Here is a 26678-nt window from a genome sequence, read left to right on the forward strand (position 1 = left end):
AGATTGAGAAGTTCTCAACAAACACTTGACTGATATGGTTTTACTTGTAAGAATCGTACTGCTTTTCTTAACGTGGTTTTAAGCTTTGTTTTCTCTAAAAGCAGCAAATTCCAAAAAAAATAAATGTGGGGGCTATAAGTTGCCAAAGTATATTTATATTTTCAAAATTAAATTCTCGACTCTCCGGGAAAAAAAGCCTCCAAGAGGCCGCTAATCGTAAATATTGTTTTTTAAAAAGGTATTCCGTAAACTTCAACAAATTTACCACAATAACCATGATCATTGTAAAAAGTATGGCATTGATTTGACAAAATTGGCAAACCCAAGATTTCTCCTTCTTTGTACTGTAATTTTATTTGTGAAGCATTGTTGTAGATTACCTGTAGTGGGTAAATAGACTACTGCATGGTTAGTACAATAATAAACGCACACACACTCACAAACACACACACACACACACCTACCAAAACAAGAATGTAGTAGGAATGTATGGCAAATCGAAACTAAATTCCCAATGTTTTTTATACCCTAAAAATGTGTGCGTTTTTTCTTATTAATAATCAAAAACTAGAGATTTTTAAATAAACTTTTATTAAGAGATGGCTGTTGAAAAAAAGTTGTAAGCTTAACTTTTTAAAAATTCTACATTTATATTTGTTTTTTAGTTTCGTGAATCGTAACTATAGATTCCGAATAGTGACACTAACTTGGTTTTTCGATATATTATATAAGAATTAACCGGTTTTAACTATCTTTTTTTATTTCTCCTAAAGTGCCTAGTTAATTGAAAAAGGGAGTTTTAGTTTTTTTGTTGCTTTAAGTCAGGTTAGGTATAGTTATATTGAGACACTGGGTTAGCCCGTTAGGTTAAGTCACTGAAGGTATAGGCTGCAGGTTTTGGGTCCAAATGCAGAGGTTAGGCATAGGAAATAACTCCCCCCCCCCCCCCCCCCCTCCATTATTACAATAGGGGGTTAGTGTTTATCGTGAAAGTACAAGCTCTAGTAACAAGATCTTGAACAATCCCAAAGTGAAATTTTCTTCAGCAAAATAATCCCCTGTGCGCCCTTGCAGCCCAACATATATACAAAATACACCCAAACATGCACATTACCCACCCCCCATCCCACCCCACACATCGATGCAATTTTCAGTGCACATATTTTATACATTTATTTTTGAACCTCTTAGAAGAGCAAACCTTCTTCCAGCATTTAGCTTTGCAATTTATTCCTGGCAAGAAATGATGCTTATGGGAAAATTGAAGCTGTAATGTTTGGGTATTTTGAACTTAGGAGGGGTCTCTAAAAGGCCTAAATTATATCAAAGATGTTAATTAAGATGTAAAGAGTTTATCAATTTAGGACAGGATCAAATCATTGACCCTGCCCCTTTAAGGGTTAATATGAAAAAATTATGAAAATTGCCAGCAATAAACCAAACTCTCAGTTTAGCAGTTTTAGATCCTTCAAGTCTTGTGAGACAAACATTTTTAATAAATATATAAGATATACATCCAAGTCGTCAAATAATGATTTGTACTGTGTCTCATATAAACTATTTTTCTAATGGATATATTATTACTTGGACTTACACTAGAATTTCATGTTCTCTAATAAAGTGAAACTTGCAGCGGGTTAAAATAATGATTTCCCCCTTTCCCCAACCTCTACTCTCCTACTGGATGAACTTTCTGACCAACAAACAATTTCCTTGTTAGCAATCTAAATTTACAACAACTTTTCACTCTATTACAATATCCACTTAATTTAACATCCATTATTTTTCTATAGAACTCAAGAAAAAAGAAACCCAAATCTCGCAGCTTTTATAATTGTTATTCCGGCCCCAACTTTACTATAAGGATATACAATTTGGGCAGGTGATAGTAATGGTCAGGTTTTAGGGTCAATATATCCAAAATCAGGATTAGAATCAAACTAAAGATATTTAATATAAAGAACAATTTTTCATTTCATTATATTTGTAATTCATGTTTGAAATATCTTTATTAATATTACTAGATACAGAAAATTACATTAAAAGTAAACCTGGTGTAAATTTAGGGTAAAAATGTAACAAAAACTAACATTTTTAATTATTTTCTCGATTTTCCTATTCATTGTAACTTATTTGTTTAATTTAGTTTTATAATCAATTCATAGGAAAATTTCATTTTCGTCTTCAAGCAGTAATTTAAAAATCCCGGAGTCCCCAAAACTAGAGCAATAATAGCACTACAAAAAAAATTGAAAACTTTCCTTCTTATGTCAAATCTGGGTCAGATTGAAAAAGTTTTCTAACAAATATCATAAACTGAATTCAATTTAGCAATGCATATATTTTATAAGGAATAATCTCGCTATGTTCAAATTTACTATTTTAATTCTTTAATTTATATTAAATAATGTAAATTTTTGCATTTCCTACTAGCAGAAAACTTTATTTTAACTAGAAAATTTCAAACTTTTAATTTTTGTTGATTAGAGAGTATATTTTTGTTTATTTAGGGAGTACATATTTGATTAAAAGCATCTCATTGAAAACTATTTACAAACACACACACACACAATCATATTTATGGCCATACAAACAATAAAAAATATGCAACATAGATTATAGTGCAGTGAGAAAACCCAGGGACCCAAAGGAATAAGACAATGGCCGATAATTTGATGTACATCCCCAATTATGATACAATGATTACCCCTTCTGTAGATTACAATTAAGGGTTGAAATTTTGGACACTCAATTAAATGAACCAACCACAAGAAAACGTCATTAGAAGACTTTGGAGACTAGTGTAATAAACAGCCCAATGTCCCCTTCCTCCATGGAGAAGACCACACTGGCAGATAGCACACCCCTCAAATTACTTTTCACCCCGCCTAACCCTGCACATTTAAACTGCATTCACATCAAAGGACTACACCTACTTTATATTTGTGTGTGTGTGTGTGTGTGTGATGTATCTAGTGATACATGGTGGGTTGTTGCGTCCATTCTTATCCTTATACACGCCTAATCAAAGAATTAAAGGATAAGGAGTCAAAAAAATATTTTTTCTATTTTTTGAAGAAAATTTGTGAGTAAACATTCTTTTATGGGTTTGCCACCAAAATCAAGGGGGTTTACATAACTGATCAATGTGGGTTGTAAAACACACTTAAAGAGGTCATGTCACTCCCATTAATCCAAAATAAAGATGTATGTCATTCAGACAACAAAAGGGATGTTATTTTATGTTTGTTTGTTTGTTTGTTTGTAGCCATGATTCTCTGAAGTTAGGATGCACACGGATATTGGAAGTGAGAATCCTTTGGCCAATCATAGATTGGTAAGCTTCGCACACAGCTGGGTGTTTTCTATGATACGTTATAAGCTGACCCGCAATTCTCGTGGAAGCTACTCAATTATTACATCACCCTGGCCTAGAGTTTTGGCAAGTGTTCCATATTAAGCCACCCTAATTAATGGCGCTCTCATATGAATGAAGGAGCATGGACGAGGGAAAGCATGATATAATTTGCTTGTTATATAGAATCCTAACTTTCTACAAATCGCCCCCCTTACAACCCTAGGGCATCTCAGGGAAGGTTGCGTGAATTTGACAAATTAAAGAACATAATCTGCTCAAGAAAATAATACATAATATAATATTTGATTATTAAAGAATCATATAAATAAATATAACAATATAACCTTTAACCAAAAGTAAAACCATTAAGATATATGTAATTCAATCTTGGGTAATGGTCAAGAAACTAAACTGTAAAACTAGTTAGTTTTATATTGGACCCTTAATGATTTAGAAACATATCTTTCTGCCTATACCTATATTATAATATTGAACTTGTAACCCTGGGTAATGAACATTGGCTTTTATCAAGTGTGTTGTCATGTTGCCTGGACAATTACTTTAGATCATAGAAAATAGTATATAGAATAGCCATAACTCATTCATGCTGGGTATTAATTTAGGGAGGGAGAGGATATTGGACTGTATATTACACTCTTACCAAGAGTTTTATTTATTCGTTGCCTCAAAAACTTCTTTGATTGTTGGTTCCAAACTGGATAGTTCAAATATTTTTCAACAAATAATTTAAAACTTTAAGAAATCTTAATTTTTCTTATGAATATTAGAAATGTATATAAATATATCGTCCATTTTTATTTACCCTCGCTTTTTAAAATGATAAATGATTCACCAAAGTTCAGTACAGCAAGGAATCAAAACATTTATTTGTGTATTTTAGACTGTAAAAAAGCGTTTAATGTTTTTAAAAAGATTACTTAAGAATATCTTACTCAAATAATCTTTTCTTCAAGAGAAGGAAGTCGAAATTGGACTCTAAATTAAAGTGGTTCCCAAAGTTTAAGAACATGTCTCTTATTCGTTGGCTTAAAAACTTTGGGAACTTTGGTTGGTTCATTTACAGTAACCAAAACATGTATCCAATAATTTTGTCCTTTTATCAGAGATCATGTTACTTTTATATTACGAATTCATACCATGTATTAGTTGATTAAATACGTCAAGAACAGTTTTATAACACACATAAGTTTTGTTTGTGATGCACAAAATCATAAATTAGTGTTATTACACATGCGTGTTCCTAACTCCCTAATCATTGATTTTATTTGTTTTAGGAAAGCTGATAAAATATCTAGTTCTGGATGGAGAACACGCTTTCAAAGATCAGGAACATTTTATATTTGGATTGTTTGGACTGCAAAACAAGGACGATTACTTGTGTTGATAGCGCTGCTCTTAAAACCAAACTAATGACCCCTGATTTAGCTTTTATTTAACTGCTCCATCCAAATTTCTTTTATCTTTTTGTAACTGCCACTCCTCCCTACAATAGTCTAAAGCCTTCACAGTATTGAAATTAAACCTACACATACACACTACCTACTTCTTTTTTTTACGTTTTTTTATCTCGTTTATTATTCTTCCACTTCAATACCTTCCCTTACCAATCTACTCAATACCTACGTACAGAACTTGTAGAGTAGAATCTTAGTTAAAAAATGAAAGGGAAAGGAGCGCACGATCAAACTATGGAGAGAGAGAGAAAAGAAAGATATAGAAAAAATCAAGATTTTGCCAAAATCTTTTCAATTTTAAATGTTGAACCAGTCCAAACTTTACAATTTCTATGCAAGATAGTTTTAACTAAGTTTTGGTGAAGGTTAAGGTATACTCGATCATTTTAGCTTACATAGAATTTTTCCTTTTTTGTACTTTTTAAACATCTTAGTAATTTTTTCTTAAGTGGATCGAAGAAGACTAAATACAATTGGAAATTAAGTTGACTAATATGAAACCGTGCTGTATAATAATATGGCTTAGTGCATTAGTTTTCCATATTCCTAAAATTTCCTTTTTTACATTAAAATATTGTTTACTTGCCTAAAAGCAACCAGTGTAGTGTCCTTTAAGCTGGCTGCTGGTTGAATTAAAGAATATGCATCTTTCAACCATTCTTCACAGCTCTAGCTAAAATCATTTTTCTCTGCTGACTTAAATACCTGAGTCCAGTTTTTAAAGCATCATATCGGCATTGTGTGCGTTGCTAATATTTGATAACGAATCATATTCTCTTCAAATATAATGACGACATTATTAAAATGAAATCACTTATTTTTCATTGAACATTCCCCTATTTTCTATAGGCTAAAGAAGGTATTGCATTAAATGCTTTGTTCTATAAAAAAATACGCGGCATTTTACTTTGTTTTTATTATTTCTAGGTATTGATTGATTGTCAAGCAATTATCACTTAATTGATTAAAATGTCTTTTAAAAACCAACCTTTGCTGAAATGTTAGAATTGTTGCCAAATGTTTATGTAACTGTAGTGTGTGTAAATTATACACTGTTTGCAAATATTGATGTTCATTTTGAAAGAAAATATTCGCATAACTTAAATGTCACTCAAAGCTACACTTTGTGCATGGGTGTACATTGTACAAACATTCTAAAACTTGTCATGGATACATGGATCTGTACCTAATGTAACATAATAACTAATGATATAACGATTGAGAAAGAGAAAAGATGGGGTTTTTAGTTGAAATAAGGATAATGAAAAATGAAAATGTCTCTTTTTTGTGAGGGAGTAGTCATTTTTTTTGAAGTTTTCCATGATCTAGCAAAATTTGTGCTTATATTATGGACTGACAGATAAATTTTAGATTATGTATGGAATAAATTGGAGGTATTTCAAAGTAAATACCTATATGTATTTGAAAATAAATCCTAATTTAAAATGTGTATGAAGGAGTATTGTATCATAGAGGTGATGAAGATGTCCATGACCCTGAGGGTCAAGGAGGCTGGCATTGTCCACTACTCTAAACGACCAGGAATGTTGTGCCATTTTAAAATTACTAGAATGTGTTAATCACCCCCCCCCCCCTCCCTATTAGGTTCTCTTCGTATTCTTTAAAGTAGTAAGCTTTTTTCTGTAGGATTTTTCTTACCGTTGAACCGATATGGTTCTCTTTTATAATGCTGCTTCTTATAGGTCCAAGGAAGGTTTGTAACTATTTTTGAGGATGGTATTTTTATTCTTCCCCCCAAAAAAGAAAAAAATAATATTTAAGGGAGGAGTAGGTTGCGCTAAAAATCCGTAAAGGTTGTAAGTTTTATGTTAAAAACAGTAGTAGATGAAATACTCATATTTAGTGAATATTATCGTTCTACCACTATTTTAAAGCCTTAAAACTCACATCTTAACGGATTTTTAGCGCAACCTACTCCTCCCTTTTTTTAAATGGGAGTGTGGACTCCCCCTCCCCCCCATCCCACCTTAAAGTCCCCTAGAGGCGTCTAGGGGCGTAGCCGCTAGTTAGATATATTGCAAAACGTTCATCCCTGTCATGAAAAAAAAATCACAACTTGGCAAAATGGTAGGAGCTATTCTGGAGACTGCCAGTATCATAGCCACCATGACCCTGGATGATCCTAACCAGAGGAACAGAGCCATGCTCAATAATGAGATCAGATTCCCTGAATCACAGGTAAAAAGATAATATGGACCTGATTAATGACCTGAATGTATCCCAAGGACTAGATTATGTACTATTGTAATTATTAGATTATGTATGATTGTAATTTTGGCGGAGGTTATTGCATTTGTCAAAAAATCATCTAGCTGTGTTTCTTCTAGGTTGAAGAAAGGTCGTGTACCTCTCTCAAAGAGGTCCTTAAAATGTAAAAAAAATATAGCCGAACTGTGTTTGTTAAGGAATTATTATATTTTAAGAATCTTTTTGCCATCGTTTACAAATAACAACCAATAAGTTGCCTAAAATGATTATTAATTTCAAGGTCACTAACAGTGCTGCACATAAAAAGCTTGTATTAAAACCTTATATTTTATATATCCTTTAGGATTTGCCTGCGGGTCCCTTCTCACTGCACGAGGAGTTCCTGCATGTCCGCAGCAGGCTGGAGAATGCCTTGGCCGGATACTGCTATCCAGATCAGTTTTTCGAATCAGGTATGTTAAGTTATGATCAGAAATGATCAAAAAAATTTTCTGCTTAACATTTGCGTCCTGCCAAAGGCTGAATTGAAAACAAAATACTTTGGGGGAAAAGTGATTTTTATCACTGATTTCAATATAAATATCCCTTAGGTAATCCTTACATTAATTAAAAGAACAAAATACTTGAACTTTCTAGAAATCCGCCAACTGATAACTGATTTCCTCCGTCTACTCCACGAGCCCCGCCTCCCCCTGAACAACATGAACGATGTGATGTCCAGTGTCGGAGCTAGGCTTCCCTCAGACCTACAGAGAATTATTGCTAAAGCATTGAAGAACTATGAACAGGAACTTTACAGATACTATAATTTGATTAATTTACAAAAGCTTTAATAGGGAGATGCGAGTAAGGTAAACTCCAGCGCTTTTTAAAAGCGAAGCTTTTCTATAATTAGGGTCGGTCCGTCCGTACGGCCGTCCGTCCGATATAGTTAGCTTTTATTCGTTAATTTAGGCATGTTAAAATTGTCCTATCGATTTCAAACTATGCATGGTGATTCCTGTAGTAGTTAGGTACGACTTAGAAAGCGTAGCAACTCTATAATCGTTATCAGAATGTCTGTACGTCCATTTTAAACATGTTGATTTTTGTACTTTTTTAATAACAATTTTTTATGTGATAAAATCATCCGATCGATCTGATTTTTTGATTACTGATTCCTATTACAATAAGGGCGTTATCCTCTTAGAAAATTTTTTTTCAATTTTTTTCAATTTTGTACCCCCCCCCCCCCCCCCCCCCCCCGACTACCGACGAACAACTATTTTAGGTTAGGTTAGGTTTTAGGCTAGGGAGCCGAGCGCTGCGGCTAGGCAGGCAAGGGGGCCGAGCGCTGCGGCTAGGCAGGCTAGGGAGCCGAGCGCTGCGGCCAGAGTTCATAGTTCGCTGTCGGGGGGGGGGGGGGGGGGGGGTACTCAAATTTTCAATATTGAAAAAAAAAATTCTAAGAGGATAATACCACAATAAGGTACAATATTATGAGCGAAGCATCTCTATAATCAAGTATCAAAAATGTCAGTATGTAATTAAACAGAATTCTGTATTTAAGAAGTTTTGCAACAAATTTACGTATAATTTTGTCAAACCTTTTATTTTCATATTTTGTATATTCAGTTCTGACACTCAACAAAAGTTAATGTTCGTCTGTCATATCGTTTCAGAGCTTCGCTTTTATGGATGTTGTCATCCTTGTTTACTCAAACAGTAATGTTTAGTTTTTGGTTAGTTTGTATTAATTTATAAATCACTTTAGAGGGCACGGGTGCTATATATTGTTATCAAACATGTTCAGTCTGTAAGTTTTAGAATATAATATCTACAATCTACATGTATGTTTAAGGTTTGTACGTCTTTACATGAAAAGGCATCAGTGTTAAATTTTTTCATGTTGGAACGATTATTAAAAATTAACGTGGGGGGGGGGGGAGTTTTGACACATTTGCGTAAACAGGGAGTATAGGCTTTATCTTTGGACTGAGAGTATAGGTTATTAGGGATAAAATCATTCTTATATGATGAATTTTCCCAAGTTTTAAGATTTTTTGGATAGGCCTTCAGGTCCTCTCTGTACAGGTAAACATGAAAAAAAAAAATTTTTGAAGAGTTAAAAGTCAACTTATGAAACAAAATATGCGTTTTTTTCTTCAAATATGTGAATAACATTAAAAAATATGCATATTTTGTTTCATAGGTTGACTTCTAACTCTTCAAAAAAAAATTATTTTTTTAATTGTGTCAAAACTTCCCCCCCCCCTTATTTCCCTTTTTACTCGTAGGAACCTTCGAGACGAGACGAAACATAAGAAAAAAAATCTAAATTAAATCTTATGTCTGTATTGTTGTCAGAATATAACAAGCGTGATCGCTCAGTTTCCCTCTCAACGTATAACCACAGAGATAGACAAAATGAATGCCAGATTGCCCACTGCTGAAAAAGACATCTTTGAAATGACAGTCACCCCTATTGTGGAGGTATGTTTACTTTTTTACCTTGATATGACCTTTTAACAGTCGAATATTATATATGAGAAAAAGGCACTTTGATATTAAGTGATTTATGGAAAGAAACTTAAGATTTTAGGAGGAAAAGCGTTTTTTTATATTCATATGATCTTTACTTAACCTTAATTCCTTTTTTGTTCCTTTCAAATGAATTTTTCTATAAATTTTGTGTACATTTTGAAAAATTCCTCCCTCGCAATTGGCTGGGGAAGGGGATGAGAAATTCAAGTTAAGGATATGTTCATAATAAAATTATAATAAGGAAATTGAGACGGGGAAATTAATTCAGCTTTGTTTAAAAATATACACCCCTGTTAACACTTCATAATCCTTTTTATTTGATCCTCAAAATTTTTCCATGATATATAATCTAACATCAAATACTTTGATGAATTCCAATTTATATTATTTATGAAAAATTGAATTATCATCAAATATTACAAATTTGCAATATATATTTTATGTTATACAATTAAGATATTCATCTAAGTAATGAATATAAAATAAGCTAAATACATATGGACTAAAACCCGTGTTAAAGCTTAACAATCCCACCCTGATGCCCTAAATTCTCGTGTTAAACTATTAAATGCGAGGATTTAAAAGTTTGTTTGTATGTAAAATATTAGTTTCACTTCAAATATTGCCAGCAAAATTTTCAATATTTTAACAAGGGACATGGAAAGACATTAGGTATCAAATGATTGAAGCATTTTTATGTGATGATTTTTGAAAAATATAATATATAAATTTCTCCTTTAAATCAAGGAAGCACTAATTTAATTACAGGAGCTAGGGTACAACTGAGAATTTAATAGCACTGGTCCCCAAAAATTTCAAACACGTTCTATAATTTTGCAGCTTAAAACTTGGGGAAACTTTATTCCCGATAAGGATCTAGAAGTGTCCAAAGTTTTACATCAATAATTTAAATTTCCAGATGGGAAAGATTTGTTTATCGCTATTGGTGCTGTCATAATTTATCGTACAGTGTTTACCCCTTCTGGTCCTTGATTTTAAATAATACTATTTAATACTATTAAGGTGGAGGGGGGGGGGGGGCTGTAAAATTCCTAGGTAGTAACGAAGTAATGTTAAAGTAATTGTAATATATACTTAATTCAAATTGAAAGATCTTTATCCTTTTCTCTGATTTTAACACTTTCTACAGAGGATACATTTATAGATTTTCTAATATTTTCAATTATAAATATATTTGAAAATAGATTAGTGTTAAATTTTTAAATTGTATTAATTTATGCAAATAGAAATATATTTTAATTCATATTTTTAGTCCAATGTCCCCTCCGTCTCCGACAGACCAAAACCCGGGGCCTATATGAAACTTTTATGAAGTGAAGAACTCGGTTTATGAGTTGAACTTTAGCATCATGAAAGTACAGAATTCAGATAAGAAAAAATATCTAAATTATTCTTTTCAACTTATACATCAAATTCATGAGTTTTAAAAGGTTCTATGAATCACTCAATTGCTTCTAAAAGTTACATACGAGGAAAGATTGAAAATTTTTATCCTAAGGTTTCTCTTTTCTCAGTACTTGATCAAACTCAGACTTTTACTGAAAGGTTCTGTTAACATTTAAAGAAGGAATATTTTTACCACTAAAAAATTAAAGATGTTAAATTATATTGAAATTTGCTGGTATGAAACCAATTTTCATTGTTTTGAGAAATGAATTAACTAACCAGTCATAAAGTAAAATATATAAATAGAATAACTTTTTGTACTTTATCGAATACCCATTGTTCTAGTCTTCCATACATTTTCCAATAACTTTTACCTTGATTTAAGAATATTATACAGTTTATAAATTGGATCTAGTGATGTTCACTGTAAATTGTTCATTGTAACGAATATCTACACAAATCTATAAACTTTAAAGAATGCTAGCTGCCAAACAGCTGAACGAACAAGTCATGCCCGTACACCGTTTTAAGCGGCATAAGAAGGACATAATAGCCAAGATCCACAAAAAAGCTCAACTGAAGGAAAACGCTGAAAATAAGTCGTTTTCGCTCATTTATATGCACTTTGAGATAACTTGTAACATTTCACCGTGAACTGCACTAGATCCTTTATTAAGAAGGTTGGAAAATGTAAACTTAAGTTATCTGCAATTCTTAAAATGTTAAGAATGCAGAATTTTTCTAAATTTTATTTTTCTATATTCTTTCCATCTATTTAGAAATATTTAAAATATGGAGTAAATCCTTTTTTTGTAATTGGCCTGTTCCATAGCCCCCATTCCTTCTTAATAATTTTTGACAAAACATCGACGTTATACTTTTGTTAGAAGGGGGGCTGTTCCTAATTTAGAGGCCATTCAAACTTCTTATTTTATCCTTTAAACCCAATAAAGACATTTTATATGTTTTCAATATTGTTATAAACTTTTGTAGGGTTTAAATGTGGTCAATTGACATGACAAAGGATTTTTCCCAAGAGTTTGTTATGCTAATAAAATTATTATATGTACTATGTAACATCAAAGGCAATTAGTGTCTCTAACTAGATTAGAAACCAATTTTCCTTACAGTGTTGATTAACCTTGTTGAGATAGGATATAAAGCATTGTTGAAGGTTAATTCATCCAATTCTTTCTATTCGGTAAGGTTAGGGAATGTAACTATGAAACAATTTGAATCATTGCGCTTATTTTCTATTGCAAACGATTTCTTAAATAAATTACAACTATCACAGATACTCTTTTACTAAATCATGACCTTCTGTCCGTTTGTTTATCCTTTTACTAAAATAACAGGATGTTTGTTTGTCTGTGTGTCTGTGTCTGTACCGAAGGATCTCGCTAACCGCTGAACCGATCAGGTTCTCCTTAACAGGGTAGCTTCTCATAGGTCCCGGGAAGGTTTATAACTATTTTCTTGGGGGGTGGGACACCCCCAACCCCCCAAAAAAATGAACCCCCCCCAAAAAAAAAAAAAAAAATTTCGCCCCCCCCCCCAATTTTTTTTTTTACTTTTTCTTTTAAAATCTAAAATAAGAAATTGGGTTATTAAATTCGACTCTCTCCTTCTCAAGTGCCCCTAGAGGCCTCTAGGGGCGTAGCCGCTAGTAATAAATAAAGTATCAAGATTAAGCCAACACAAAAGGCCGAAAAAAGAATCGAAAAATTGTAATTTTTCTATATCATTATTGGAAAATAAGTTTTGAATTATCCTAATACTAAGTCATTTGATTTTTTGAAATCTCTTTCGCACTTTGGAAACGGAATTATTTTGTTTAGGTTTGCAAGAAGTACAGACACGGAGTGCGGGGTATGTTGAAGCACCAAGTTCAGTACCTGGTCAACAAATACCTGCAAGTTGAAGAATATTTCCAGGTATAGTCTATTTATAGTAAAAGTTATAGTCATACACAGTGTTGCGGATCCGCATTGATTGTATGCGGATCCGGATCCTTGACAATAAAAATAAAATCACCAAATTTTTCAAAAAATATTTATTCTTTAATCTCGAAGTCAAAAATACTTTTAATTTTCAAGTCTGAACCTAAACCTTAAAGATTGGCTCTCATCATGAGAATGTGACTTTTTTATATAAATTTAGGTAGATTTTTCCATAAATTTATACCCCAAGATCCGGATCCGGATCCTTGGACTCAAAAAGATGCGGATCCGGATCCGCAACACTGGTCATACATGCAATAGGTTTCAGCTCCCTATTTGCGCTAGTTGGCCCCTCACCTCCTTTTTTGGGGGAAGCCCCTTTTTTATAGAGTGGCCCTCCATAAGGAGGACAAGTTCGGTTTCACTTATGCTGCCCTTCATTAGGAGGACAAAATTGGGGTTTCACTTGGGTTGCGAAAACCGCCTTATCATTGCTGCGCTACCTAATATATGCAATTTCTTCGATTTCTTTGAACAATAACCTTTTTTACACGGAGCACAAGAAAGATTAGAAACAGCATAGACATAGGAGGGCGTTTTTTCCCATTTTTTTTCATAGTTTCAGAATATTAAACCATTTGAAAAAGAACTGGATTAAGTCAGAAGATTAAAAAAATAAATTAAAAGATTTTTTATTTTAAAAAAAGATTTTTTCAACCATTAAAATGTGAAAACATTATCAGGATATATCAGGATATAACAAAAATCAGATATATCAATTTATTTTTTCTCTCTACATTTTCTCAAATTCTATGATAAAATATTGTTGTATTCAGGTTGGTCAGTATGACAAGGTGGTGAGTCAGATGCGCCAGCAGGCAGGACCCAAGGGAGATATGTCCTCCATTGTCGACATTATCTTTGCTCATAAACAATACAGGTATTGTTAGTTTGTCGTTTTTGCTATTAAGGTAAACACACCAATATTTTTTTTTCTCTTAATAGCTAACAAGTTTTATATTATTAGTGATTTGAAAATTGAATTTTAATTTGTTAATAGAAATGGTTATAACCAAAAAATGAACATTGTATTCTTATCTCCAAATAGTATGATTTAAAAATCTTCCTTATCATTGTATATTTTCACTTTTTATGTATACTCCACATTAATCCTATATCTCTGTATTGTCCAGTGTACTTTCCCCTTATGCGAAATTAATCTACTTTTATTATTCGTCAGATTAAGCTTTTTAGTGCCTGATAATTTAGTTTGGTTATTTCCTACCGATTTTGTTTATTAAACATGTATCTAAAATATTGTTAAAATACATAAAATGTAAGGTAAATATTTATATTGAAAGAAAATAAAGATAAAGTTTTGAAAATGTTTGCCAACAAGCTTTGAAAAGAGAAAGAAGAGAGTAAAGTCAGGAACGTTAGGGATAGGATAACTGAACATATTTTATTAAGTTTATTTCATAATATTTGACTTTTTGTTGTCGTTATTAAAAAATATAACGGCTCGGCCCTAGAGACCTTCAGGAGCGATTTCTCTTTGGAGGGTGAAAAATATGTGGCAAGCAACTTATATCCTCGTAGAAAAGTGTTCTGGCAAAAATATTTAAGGTTTAAGTTTGAACCTCTGTGTAAGAGACTTAAAAAGTTTGTGTTGGCTCCAAAACTTTTACAGAATTGATCTTTGTCCTGAAAGGGATTAAACTACAAGCCACTGACAACAATATTGACAAGGATATATTAGTTTCACATTGGCATAGCCAGGGTCACCTTGATGATAAATAAGCGTATTTTCCTGTCTTTTTGACTGCCTCATAAAAAGTAAACATAAATACAAAAATAAAGTAAATATAAAAAATGATAAAAATATGGATAATACAATTAATTATAATTAATTTTTTTGTTCAGTACAAACATAACATTTTGCTACGAGGTGTTTCTAACATTATATCTATTACTGCCCTTGTTAATTTATTTTTATAGTTAAATCATAAGTTTAAATGCAATATGAATTGTATAAAAATCCTATGGGAACCACTGCGTAAAATAAAGTATGTAATAAAAACAGATAGATAATATAAAGGGGGGGAAAGGTAAGCTTTTAGGATTTCAAACAAAGGGTAGGATAAGTTTTAAAGGGGGAGGAAAAAAAAGGGTAAGGGAAATACGATGCAGGTAAAAAGAATAGAATGAAAAATTTGCACTGCATTCTATATTATATACCTACCCAGCAATCCTAACCATTATCCTTTATAAATAGATTGCAGAAACTACCCCCCCCCCCCCCCCCCCCCCCACATACATTACTCGATTACTCGTTTAGTATAGCTTGATATTTGTATAAGGGATTGTATTGCGAAATGATAAAGGAATAAGGTTAGGTATTGATTTGTTATGGTGGTTTAATTCTTGGCCCCGCAAGTTTAATGTTACCTATTTAATGAAAATCTTTCTTTTGACATATTCTATTATTGTTTTTCTTAACTTTAGTACCCATCTAATTAATACCTCATGAGATGGTTGTGTCGACAAAACTTGAAGCAGGGCCTTATGCTAGAATTATTTAATTTATTACAGACAACCAAACCCACATTCTGTTAATGACTTTTTGTTACATCTAAATATCATTCACTTAAGCGGTTGGGAATAAGTTTTACACTTGAAAGTATAAGGATAATTCTCAATCCTTTGAAATTATTGCGCAGATTTTTGCAACACTGCTTAATTTTAAATTCTACACGTATGCATATAATTAGACTTTTCATGATTTCATATCTCAATTTATTTTTAAAATGTGTTACTTTTAATAATATTAAATTAAAATTGTATACATTATTTTCGTGGCTTTAGATTAGGTAGGTATATAGCAAGACGTTCTTCTATTTTTGAAACCTATGACGGCCAATTTTGAGTGGCATTAGTGTTTTTTTTAAACTTAATAATAGTGTTTGATACAACAAATTCGGAGACTTTTACATAAGTTTGCTGAATTTTTTCTTTAGAATAAAATTATAATTATTTTTTAACCTACTCTTAGGTTCATTTCATTAGGTTGAATTAAAGTGTGACACCTGTCTTACCCTGACAAGTTTGTTGATTTGTTCATATGGATTCCAGAAAATGGAGCTATTACAAAAGAGATCTCATTTTTATTTGTACCACATTCCTATACATGACAACACAACAACTTATAAAATAAGGAAATGTTAAATGAAATATGATTGTATAAACTATTTACTGTGCAAAACTAAAAGGAAAAATTGCATACTAATCAGATTTTAAGTTTCAAACATAGATAATCCTTTTCTAGAGGATTAAATTCTATTTTTGGGAATAAACACTTCAGATGATATAAACTAATTTATAAATGTCTAGGAATACATTTTTTCAATAGAAAAACTTGTAGACTTCAATTATAACCTATAAATCAGACAGATAATTACTAAGATTGTTAAATTTGATAATTCAAATAAACAAGAAAGACAAAATTCGTAGACGGGTCATCATCCCCAGAGCATTGCAGACAGATAAATTAAGTTATTGAATTAAAGTTTAATTGATGTATAGCAAAAAAAAACAGCTGTAAATATCTATTAGAGCCAAGTGGTAAAATGAAAGTTTTATTTTTAATAAAATTTACATTACTTTATTAATATTTAATTTCAGGAAAAGAAATTTTGTAATGACCTGCCTACTAGAAGAAGTATTTAGACAAGAACCAAGGAACATTTTTTACATTATAAGAAATACTTTTATTTCTTTCATGTTGACTACAAAATAACATGATAAGGGTGATATAAATCACACATTTGAATAATCGATTTCCTAATTATTTGTTTACCCGACGTAAAGGATAATAATGATAATTAATTTAGGCATGTTTAGGCATGTTGTGAATGTCCTATCGATTTCAAAGTTGGCATGATGATTCCTGTAATAGTTGAGTACAATATAATCGTTACCTGAGAATCTGTAACTTTATTAAAAAACTAATTTTTATTTTTTAATAACCTATTTTTATGATTATCCTATTCATCTGAGTTTTGGAAAACTGATACCTACGACAACAATTAAGGTATAATGTTATAAGGAATCTCTATATTAATAAACTAAGCTCATTCACTTGTTTGATAAAAATGATAAGAATTGTGTTCGAAACAGATTGATGTCTGAGTTGAAGCCCGTGTTGACCCAGCTGACAAACTTGGTGAAGCAGGAGAACTCCACAGTATGCTTGAAGGCCAGGACCATACTGATTGCCTGTGAGAAGCCTACTTATGACATCAGGTACAGATTATTATTTTGACATACGTATAAGTTTTTGCAAATAAATGGCGCTTTAACACAAAGTACCATGTTGAGCACCGATTACCCCTCCCCCTTATTTGAAAATAAGGGGAGGGGGAGTTATTATCTTTAGGTCAGGTTAGATTACACTGTTAAAAATAATTTTTTTATTTAGTATCAATTGATACTCTGGAGAGTATTGGAACCGTAAGTACGCTACAACTATATAATTAATATATAACACTATGTAATCCTTATACTAAAGTAACAGGATGTTTGTGTGTTTGTACCGAAGGATCTCGCTAACCGCTGAACTGATCTGGTTCTCCTTAACAGGGTAGCGTCTCATAGGTCCCGGAAAGGTTTATAACTATTTTCTTGGGGGATGGGACACCCCAAACTCCCCAAAAAAAAAATAAAATCCCCCCCAAAATTTTTTTTTATTTTTCTATTTTTTTATTTAAAATAAAAAAGGAGGGGGAAAGGACCCCCACCCAACAAAAAATGTTCACCCACCCAAAAATTTTTTTTTACTTTTTCTTTTAAAATCTAATATAAAAAAATTGGGTTATCAAATTCGACTCCCCCCTCCTCAAGTGCTCCTAGAGGCCTCTAGGGGCATAGCCGCTAGTACTATATAACACAATAATTATTACTATACAGAACCCATACATTTTTTTAGTATCGATTGATATGCTCTAGAATACTGGAAAATATGCTACAGAAATGTTTATTAAAATAGTACTATTTGATACATTCTAGTGTACTGGAAAATACGCTGTAGAAATGTTTTTTAATTTAGTACTATTTCATACGCTGTAGAGTATCAGACAATACGCTAGAGAATGGTTTATTAGAATAGTAACTATTCATACCTTCTAGGGTACGAATCTGTACTGTAAAGAATAATTGAAACAGACACCATTGGTGCACACCTCTCATGGAAGTGTTTCTGCTTGGTCGTTTTAGACAAAGATGAAATGTTACTATTTATGCTCAGATTTATAGTTTTGATTTTTGTAATTATGACTGACCATAGTTTTTATTTTTAAGGATCATGTTTAGTCCTAAACATCTTTAAAGTCATTTTTTTTTACTAAATTTACATTTAAATTAATGTTTTATTGCTCAGCTTGGTATGTTTGTTGATATAACAAAATGTATATGTACATATAATAATCATATATTATAAACTGATCTTTCATCCAAAGTAAAACAGTTTCATACTCTACAGAGTATCAAAAATTATGATAGAGGGTAACAACAATTGCGAAGGAGCGTAATGAAAAATTACTTCTACCGTACTGAATTTTATTCCCAAGAGCGTATTGGATAATACTCTACAGACAAATACATTATTTAGTACTACATGTTACTTCACAGAACATTACCTAATACTCAATACAGCATTGAAAACTTCCTTGTATCGTAATGAGGTTTTTTTCCTAGTACGTACGGATTGATACTATACATTAATGTGAAGAATATATAGTATTACCTGATGCTAAAAAAAAAATTATTTTTAACAGTGTAGGGCACCGTTAGTATAAGAACTTTGTGTGAAAGTACCAACATCTTTGTTGCTAGTAGATATAATAAGTAATCACAGAAATTAGTTGTCATATCTGAACTTTTTTATTACCTTTATATTAAAGTACATTTTTAAAAATATTTTGTTTTTAAGGCTATTAAATTATTAATACAAGGACACTTTTTTTGTTTTTTATTTATTTAAAAAATTATTTTTTTCTTATTAAGGTACAACCACATGGAGAAAATGTTTTTGGACGCAACCAACAAAACCGAGGACTCCGCTACTAATCTCCAGAAAATGATTACAGGTATTATTTTGCAAACTTTCACGGTTTCAAATAACTGATTCTAATAAAAAAAATTTATCTATTTAATAGCGGTATTGCTCCCCCCTCCTATATATTATAGAATCGTTCTTAAAGCTATGAAAAGTAGAGCCTAATCGGTTAGCGGTTACAGAGATCTTAAGCTTTTGATGGACAGACATTGTTCCTTTTTGTAATACAGATATATTAAAGATACAATAGGTATGTAATATTTAACTAAATATAGTATATCTATAAGGTAAATTTTTTTGTTATTTACGATTCTTTCTAATGAAACGAGCGATGAAATTTTCCGAGAGCTAAGATCCTAAGAAATTCAAGCTGAATGAAAAGATATAAAAAAAACAATATGACTGGGTTGTCCCTCTACTTTTTTCCTATTGGCCAACTTTAGAGTTTTGTTCTCTAGATTAACATAAAATATATAAAACGTCTTTTTACTGTCTAGTGTTTTCTTTTCTCGAAACCATTATAATTGTCTAATAAGGTTTTAGGCTACAGTTGCTAGTTATTTATTTTCTTATCAAGCCAATTAAGTGCGTATTTGACTTTATAAAAGGGTTTGATGATTAGGGTGGGCCCATTTCCCCCCCTTTTTTTTTTAGATTTTACTGTTATCATAAGTTGCGGAAGTCAAATATATGTATGATAAGCCCCATTCAAGTTTTAAAATTGACTTGGCTCTCATGGCTGCCGGCGCGAGAGGGTATTAAAAGCGGCCACCCCCTTTATAAAACAAAAAAATTAAATTCTTTCAAACACAGGCATGTTGCATATCAAAATAACCGCATTAAAATGCTGATTACGAATCTGAAAACCGTTTCGAAAAATATTGCTCCTAGTTCGAATAAGATCTCATTAAGTACCTAAAACAGCTGATTTAGTCAAAATGTTCATTTTGCTAGGTGTTTTGAAAATCATTTCAGACTGAATCAATATTTTTTAAACCGGTTTTCAGATCTGTAATCAGCATTTCAATGCGGTCATTTTGATATGTAATATGCCTGTGTTTGAAGGAATTTCAATTTTTGGTTTTATAAGGGGGCGGGCACATTTTACACCCCCCGCGCGTCCGTTGTTTTTCGATTAAAAAACCTCTTTCAAGTTTCACAGGGTTTTATATTGACCCAGTAAGCCTCGCCAATGTCTACTAATGTGAAATTCAGAAATCGACCCACCCTATGGATGATACGCAAATATCTTTCAAATATCATATTCTAATTTTATAATTTAGTTAGCTATTGATTACAAAGATCAGTAAATATTTTGGGTATAGTCCCTTTCGTAACATCGCACCTTATGGGGCGATTCTTTGTATTTTTCACAGTAGCTTTTCTCCTATTTTTAGCCCCTGCGGGGCCAATTACCTACCCCTGTTGGGGCCGGGCAATCACCTAACCCAATATAACCTAAAATAACCTATAAAAAGCCATTTAAAAATACGACGAATCGCCCCTTATAGGGCGATGTTACGAAAGGGACTTTTCCCAACATTTTTTCCAATAAAAGTTTATCATTAATGTAATGTTTAGACGAATCTGCTATTTTTGACATCCTTGGAGACTTCTTTTATCATGTTGATGAAGCTGTAAGACAAGCCGCTTTAGAGGTAAGTCCTTTATAATTTCATTTTTGTCCTAATATCTAGTTACTAGCGCCTACGCCTATAGTGGCCTCTGTGGCGCTTTAAATGATTTTTTTTATTTCAAATATCTATGTCTATGTTGCGTTGATGTATAATGTTACGTTCAAGTCTCTGCGTAAAAGCAAGAATATTAAAAAATCAATTTTTTTATGATTTCTCTTGGGAGGGTGGTGGTACCCTCCCTTAAAATAGTTATAAATCTTCCGGGACTTATGAGAAGCTACCCTTTTAAGAAGAACCCGATCAGTTTAGCGGTTAGCGAGATCCTTTAGTACAGACAAAAACATCCTGTTACTTTATTAAAAGGATTATTATGTAGTTTCTCAGTTTAGTGCTAATCGTAGAACTTGTTGTAACCTAATTATACAGGGCCTTACTGTGTTTAACTTTTTAGGATTACATAAAAGTTTTAGCTAATCTAATTATCAATATTACTTAATATCTTTATTTATAGGTTTATGTAAGAAGAGCATTTATATCGTATGACCTGACCTGTCTGCAACACCAGCGACTACCTCTCGGTCAGAGTGCTGTTCATTTCCAGTTCATGCTGCCCCTTTCACATCCAAATAGGTTGGATTTTTTAACCAATAGAAATGTTATAATGATCATGTGTATTCAGGGATAAGGGATAGGAAACCTGGCCATTAATTAGGTCCCGGCCTAGATTCTAAAGGGATATTGCAACTATTACAAATTCCTATCAAACTGGCGGACGCTCCCAAGTAGCTATCGCTCTAAACCAATAAGAATCGGCCTGTTTTTAACAACCAATCACCAATTGGCGGAAATTTTAGAAGCAGACAATTCTAGAAAAAATAATGATTTCGTCTGCTACTAAAAAATAAATATAAATGGTGTTAGATCATATTAGCTTAATTATTAAATCTGCTTAGAGTTAAACATTTAAAAAGGGCCATATAGAAAAAACAAAAATAACGGGATTATTTTTTGGAATGAAGGTAGCTACGAATTTTCATTTGGTAGTTTATAAATTAGATGTTGTATTTTGAATTTTAAAAATTTAATACGGAATTGATACAACACCTTAACCCTAATATATGTACAATACAACACAGTACAAATCTATCACTACATAATAATATCCAAAGAACTTGATAGAATGTTACCCAAGTGCATATTAATTTATTTATTTTGAATTTTAATTAGCAATGAAATTTTCAAAAAAAAATTTTACTCATTAAGAAAAATGCAAATAATACAAACTAAAATCTGTCTGAGGGAAACCCAACGATAGCTTTCTGACAGTTAAAATTAACAAAGTAAAAGATAAAAAAATTTTAGGAGAGAAAAAACTTCATTTTAACAAAAGCCATGAATATAGGGTAGTGCGGGGTAATTCCGGTCAATTTTTTGCTTCAACTTAAAAAAAAACATACTTCCCAAAAACTTTTTCCGGTTTTTAAGAGTGCAAATGAACGATATGGCAATAATGAAGAAGCCTGACTTGGTCCCATTAAGATCTCGCAACTAGAAGTCGGTCAAAAATCGGTTTAAAGGGCGGCAGTTGGCCTATACCGGAATAACCCCACCGGTGGGGCTATTTCGGTCAGTTGACTTTGGGGGGGTGGAACACCCCCTTAAAATATTTTTTTTTAACATTTTAAACTATGAGTAGAAAGCTGAGGTCATTAGCTTTCTAACAGTACTAGTCGCATGCAGATCAGACAATTTTTTGACCACATTTTCCCCATTATAAAAAAGTCGGTAAAATCGCAAAAAAAACATCAATTTTTTTCATGCAAACTTTTTTTAAAAAATCATACTTTTTATTATATGATTAGGTTTTTTTAAGCTTTATACATAAATTAGAGGCAATTTCTGATTCCCAGGTCTTGGAATTTCTTGAAAAAAGTGATTTTTTCCCAAAAAATTTTTAATTTTAAAAATCCTGCCAGTTTTGACAGCAGTTTTTGATACATTTTTTCTTGTCTCAAATTGGCTAGGATTGACCTACAAGGGTGGTTATGGTGTCTAAAGATGCAAAATTACATGCCTGACAATTAACTCAAAATGATATGGGGTCTAACTCTAATATTTCAACACATTTTATGCAACAGGAATTTTGAAAATGCAAAATCTTAAATATGTACTCTAAATCTTGGAGATAGAACCATATCCTGGGGAGTTTTTGTTAGGACATGCAAAGAGCTTTCTATAGACACCTTAAACACCTTTCTAGCTTAATCCTAGCCGATTTGACACAAAAATTCCAAACCGCGCAAAAATCTCGAACACCCTCTTATACGAAAAAGATGCAAGGGTTTCATATGGAATTTTAAATCTTCTAGCAGTCTTTCTAATAGACATACCCCTTCTTACATGAGCCAATGCAGCTGATACATCTTCAGGAAAATATTTAAGGCGTTCCTTTGGGTGATATACTCTTCCCATTACTATAAAAATGTGTCTGAAAATTTTTTAATGTCTTTACAAATTGAAAAGCTTAGGCAACAAAACATGACATAATACAAGCAGTAAAATGACTAGTAATGTACATCACACAACAGGCAAGGCAATGATTAAAGCTTAGGTCATGCATTTAGGTTGTTTATGCTTCCAGATCACCTAAATAAAACATTAGGGTATTATACAGTTATAAATACAGTAATAAAAAAAAGTAAAAATAGTGACCGGAATAGACCATTTTTTTTAGACAAAAAAAAAATTATGAAAAAATCAAGTTAGAACAACGCCTCCAATTGCAAACGATAAATGAATGCCATATCTTTCATTTTACAAAAACCCGAGGTCGATAGGACTTGCCATTTTTCACAATTTTAGATTGAACATGGCCTATTTTGCAATTTTTTTTTGCAATTTTTTTGCAACTTTTTGAGGGCAAAAAAATCATAGAAGGAGTGATCTGACAAAAATTTGCTGAAGTAAGAAATGAAAGTATAGGCAATAAACTACAACTTTGCTTTTCTGAAGATCTCTCGCAAACGTTTAGAACACCGTTAAAAAACGGTTTTAAAAAAGTTGGTCGTTTGACCGGAATTGACCCTTATGACCGCATTAACCCCGCACTACCCTATAGGTTTATAAAAAGTTATGTTTTTTACTTTTAACTAGCTACCTGAATTTGATTCTATACTTTATCTACACACACACACAGCTTTTTCATTAGCGTTTTATACCAACCACTGCGCCATCCCAAAACTGGTTTATTAGGCTAGAAATAGGCCTAGGCTTGAAATAGCCTGAAATAATATTTTCCTACGTTTCCCATCCCTTATCCCTGTGTGTATTGTATTATTATCCTCTTCTTCCAATTTTAGGGGTGTATATTCTGCACAAGATTTATTTTTTTCCCCTGACTACAAAGAGTGAGGTCATTTTCTAGTAAATCCCGTAAAGGTGTGTGTTATAAGGCCTAAAATTAGTAGTAGAACGATAAGGTGCTCTATATATTTGTATTCCCTATTGAATAGAACAATAGGGAAGAAATTTTTTTGATAACCGTACCTGGAATATCTTTAAAAAATAAGAAATTTCTATCAAACGCTTTGTTTGGCTCAAACTAACACAAATAAAAAAAATATAATTATAATAAATCAACCTGTAAAGAATGACTTCTTCCTTTGTTTAATGGTATAGATTGTTCTTAACCTTTACCTTGTACCTATAGAAAACATTATTATTATAATTATATTTTTTTTAAATTTTTGTCAGTTTGAGCCAAACAAAGCGTTTGATAGAAATTTCGTATTTTTTAAAGATATTCCAGGTACGGTTATCAAAAAAAAAAAAAAATTTCCCTATTGTTCTATTCAATAGGGAATACAAATATATAGAGCACCTTATCGTTCTACTACTATTTCTAGGCCTTATAACACACACCTTTACGGGATTTACTAGAAAATGACCTCCCTCTTTCTTTATTTCCCCCCCCCCCCTAGTTTTTTCTCACCAAGTAGGGGGGAAAATGGAAAAATATTTAAAGAGCTCTATATTTTATTTATTTTATCCCTCCTACCACACATTCTTTTAGTTTTTTTACCAAGGAGGGGGGGGGGATGGAAAAAATGTTTTCAGTTTTCTTAATTTTTACATTTTTTTCCCTCCAACCACTAATTTTTTATTCCCCCCCCCCCCCCACTGAGCCGGGGATCCCATGTAGAATATACACCCCTGTCCAATTTCCATGTTTTCATCTTTGTACCTATTCACATATTTTATATCCCTTCATTGAAATTAGCGGCTATGTCCCTAGATTTCTCTAGGGGTACTTAAAAGGGGGGGGGGGGGAGACAGCCGACACTACTCCTTAAAATATTTGTTTCAAAAAGAAAATGTAAAAAAACATATGTATTTATATTTTGGTGATGGTACCCTACTAGTTCTAAAATAGTTAGAACATTTCCAATGACCTATAAGAATCTTCTTCGGTTCAGATATTCTGTTGATTATATGTACTTTCTGTCACGTGTTTAACTTTTCATTTTTTTTTCTAAAATACAATTACAATATTTTTACATAAGTATTTTCTATTTCAAAACTTTTAATCTTGAAATACTACCTATATTCAGGGCGACCACTGCATACTATATATACTATTTATACTATATAGGATGAATGTGGATACTATATCATAATATATGACAAAAATTTACTATATATACTATATAATATTACCCTTTTTTGACCAAAATTTACTATATATACTATATGATATTACATTTATAGAACAAAAAACGAATATTGTCAGTTTTGTGACAACGCCTCATAAAGTGCGTTTTGTCTTATATTTTCACTGTAGGTTTTCTCCTATTTCTAGCCCCTGCGGGGCAATCATTAACCTTTATCTTACCTAACCTAACCTTCAATAACCTATTAAAAGTTAACTGTGATATGACAAAAATACATAAAGCTCTACAGGTAAAAGATTAAAATTTCTTATTTGAATAGTTAGAGTTCAGAATATGCATCTATTTAGATGATATTAAAATATCTGAAGGACAAATTAAAATCGGCCATCAAGTTTAGGTCCTGTAGGTCTCCAAGTCTTCTCTGGACAGAGTCCACATGGAGGCCTGCAGCACCTGAACCTGGAGAGCAATTGTATTTTTTCTTCAGATATGTAAAATTGTAAATAACATCTAAAAAGATGTTTATAAGAAATTTTGATTTTTACCTTACCAGAGTCCACCTGGAGGCCTGCAGCACCTTAACCTGGAGCTCAATTGTCATTTTTTCTTTAAATACATAAATAACATCTAAAACTAAGCCTATGTTGTTTAATAAACTTACATTTAACTTCTTAAATAAAAAATTTTGATTTTATACCTGTCCAGAGTCTACCTGGAGGGCAAGAACGTCCAAGGTGGGGGAACAAAGTGGTGATTACCCCCCACCCCCCAAACGAATTTGGGGGTGCTGGCACCCCCAAAATTTTTTCCATTTTATTCCCCCACATATAAAAATTACCCAGAATGAATAATCCCTAAAAAGTTCTGGCGCGCTTCGCGCGCTTTTTTACTTCCACTTTCAAAATTTTTTACCACTGCCAAGAATCTAAAGACTAAATAGTTCCACCAGATAAAAACAGTTCTTAATCATGATACAAACACGTGTTATAGTTTGCAATGGCCCTTTAATTAAACAATGCACTGGGTGTGTCCTATCAATGTCTTTTCAAAGAAGTAATATTTTCCCAATTATTAAGAAAAAAATGTTTAAATCAAAATTGATTGTCTACCTTCCATAAAATAGATCAATCAAACATTTCAATAATTATCAAAATATCAAATACCCTCTTCAAAACTAGTTAAAAAACCTTATCAGGACATATTTGAAGCTACACTTTAAAGGAGAATCATATTGGTTCATCAGTTAGCAACGCTTGTGGGTTGATTAGGTATTTTGTTTTCATGTATAGGAATGAAATTGTTTTTAGTACTTTATTATTAGTTAGGT

General features: G+C 32.1%; 1 protein-coding gene across 4 annotated transcripts in view; it reads left to right on the forward strand.

Annotated features, from left to right (window-relative positions):
• Positions 1-26678, forward strand: part of ACC (acetyl-CoA carboxylase) — a 152192-nt gene that overhangs the window by 39217 nt on the left and 86297 nt on the right. For all 4 annotated transcript variants that reach the window (XR_013875481.1, XM_080149909.1, XM_080149917.1 and 1 more), the window contains 13 exons: positions 4654-4704; positions 6289-6373; positions 6924-7032; positions 7406-7514; positions 7699-7847; positions 9406-9534; positions 12831-12926; positions 13769-13872; positions 16614-16668; positions 17107-17234; positions 18993-19075; positions 20626-20702; positions 21193-21311. Coding sequence is in view for 3 of the 4 variants with exons in the window: in XM_080149909.1 (XP_080006035.1) it covers positions 4654-4704; positions 6289-6373; positions 6924-7032; positions 7406-7514; positions 7699-7847; positions 9406-9534; positions 12831-12926; positions 13769-13872; positions 16614-16668; positions 17107-17234; positions 18993-19075; positions 20626-20702; positions 21193-21311 (1294 nt within the window). In the remaining variant the exon portion in view is untranslated. The remainder of the gene's footprint in view (positions 1-4653; positions 4705-6288; positions 6374-6923; positions 7033-7405; positions 7515-7698; positions 7848-9405; positions 9535-12830; positions 12927-13768; positions 13873-16613; positions 16669-17106; positions 17235-18992; positions 19076-20625; positions 20703-21192; positions 21312-26678) is intronic.

Source organism: Acartia tonsa, chromosome 2 (genome assembly GCF_053477335.1).
Source record: "Acartia tonsa isolate MP-2025a chromosome 2, ASM5347733v1, whole genome shotgun sequence".
NCBI classification, from domain to species: Eukaryota; Metazoa; Arthropoda; class Copepoda; order Calanoida; family Acartiidae; genus Acartia; species Acartia tonsa.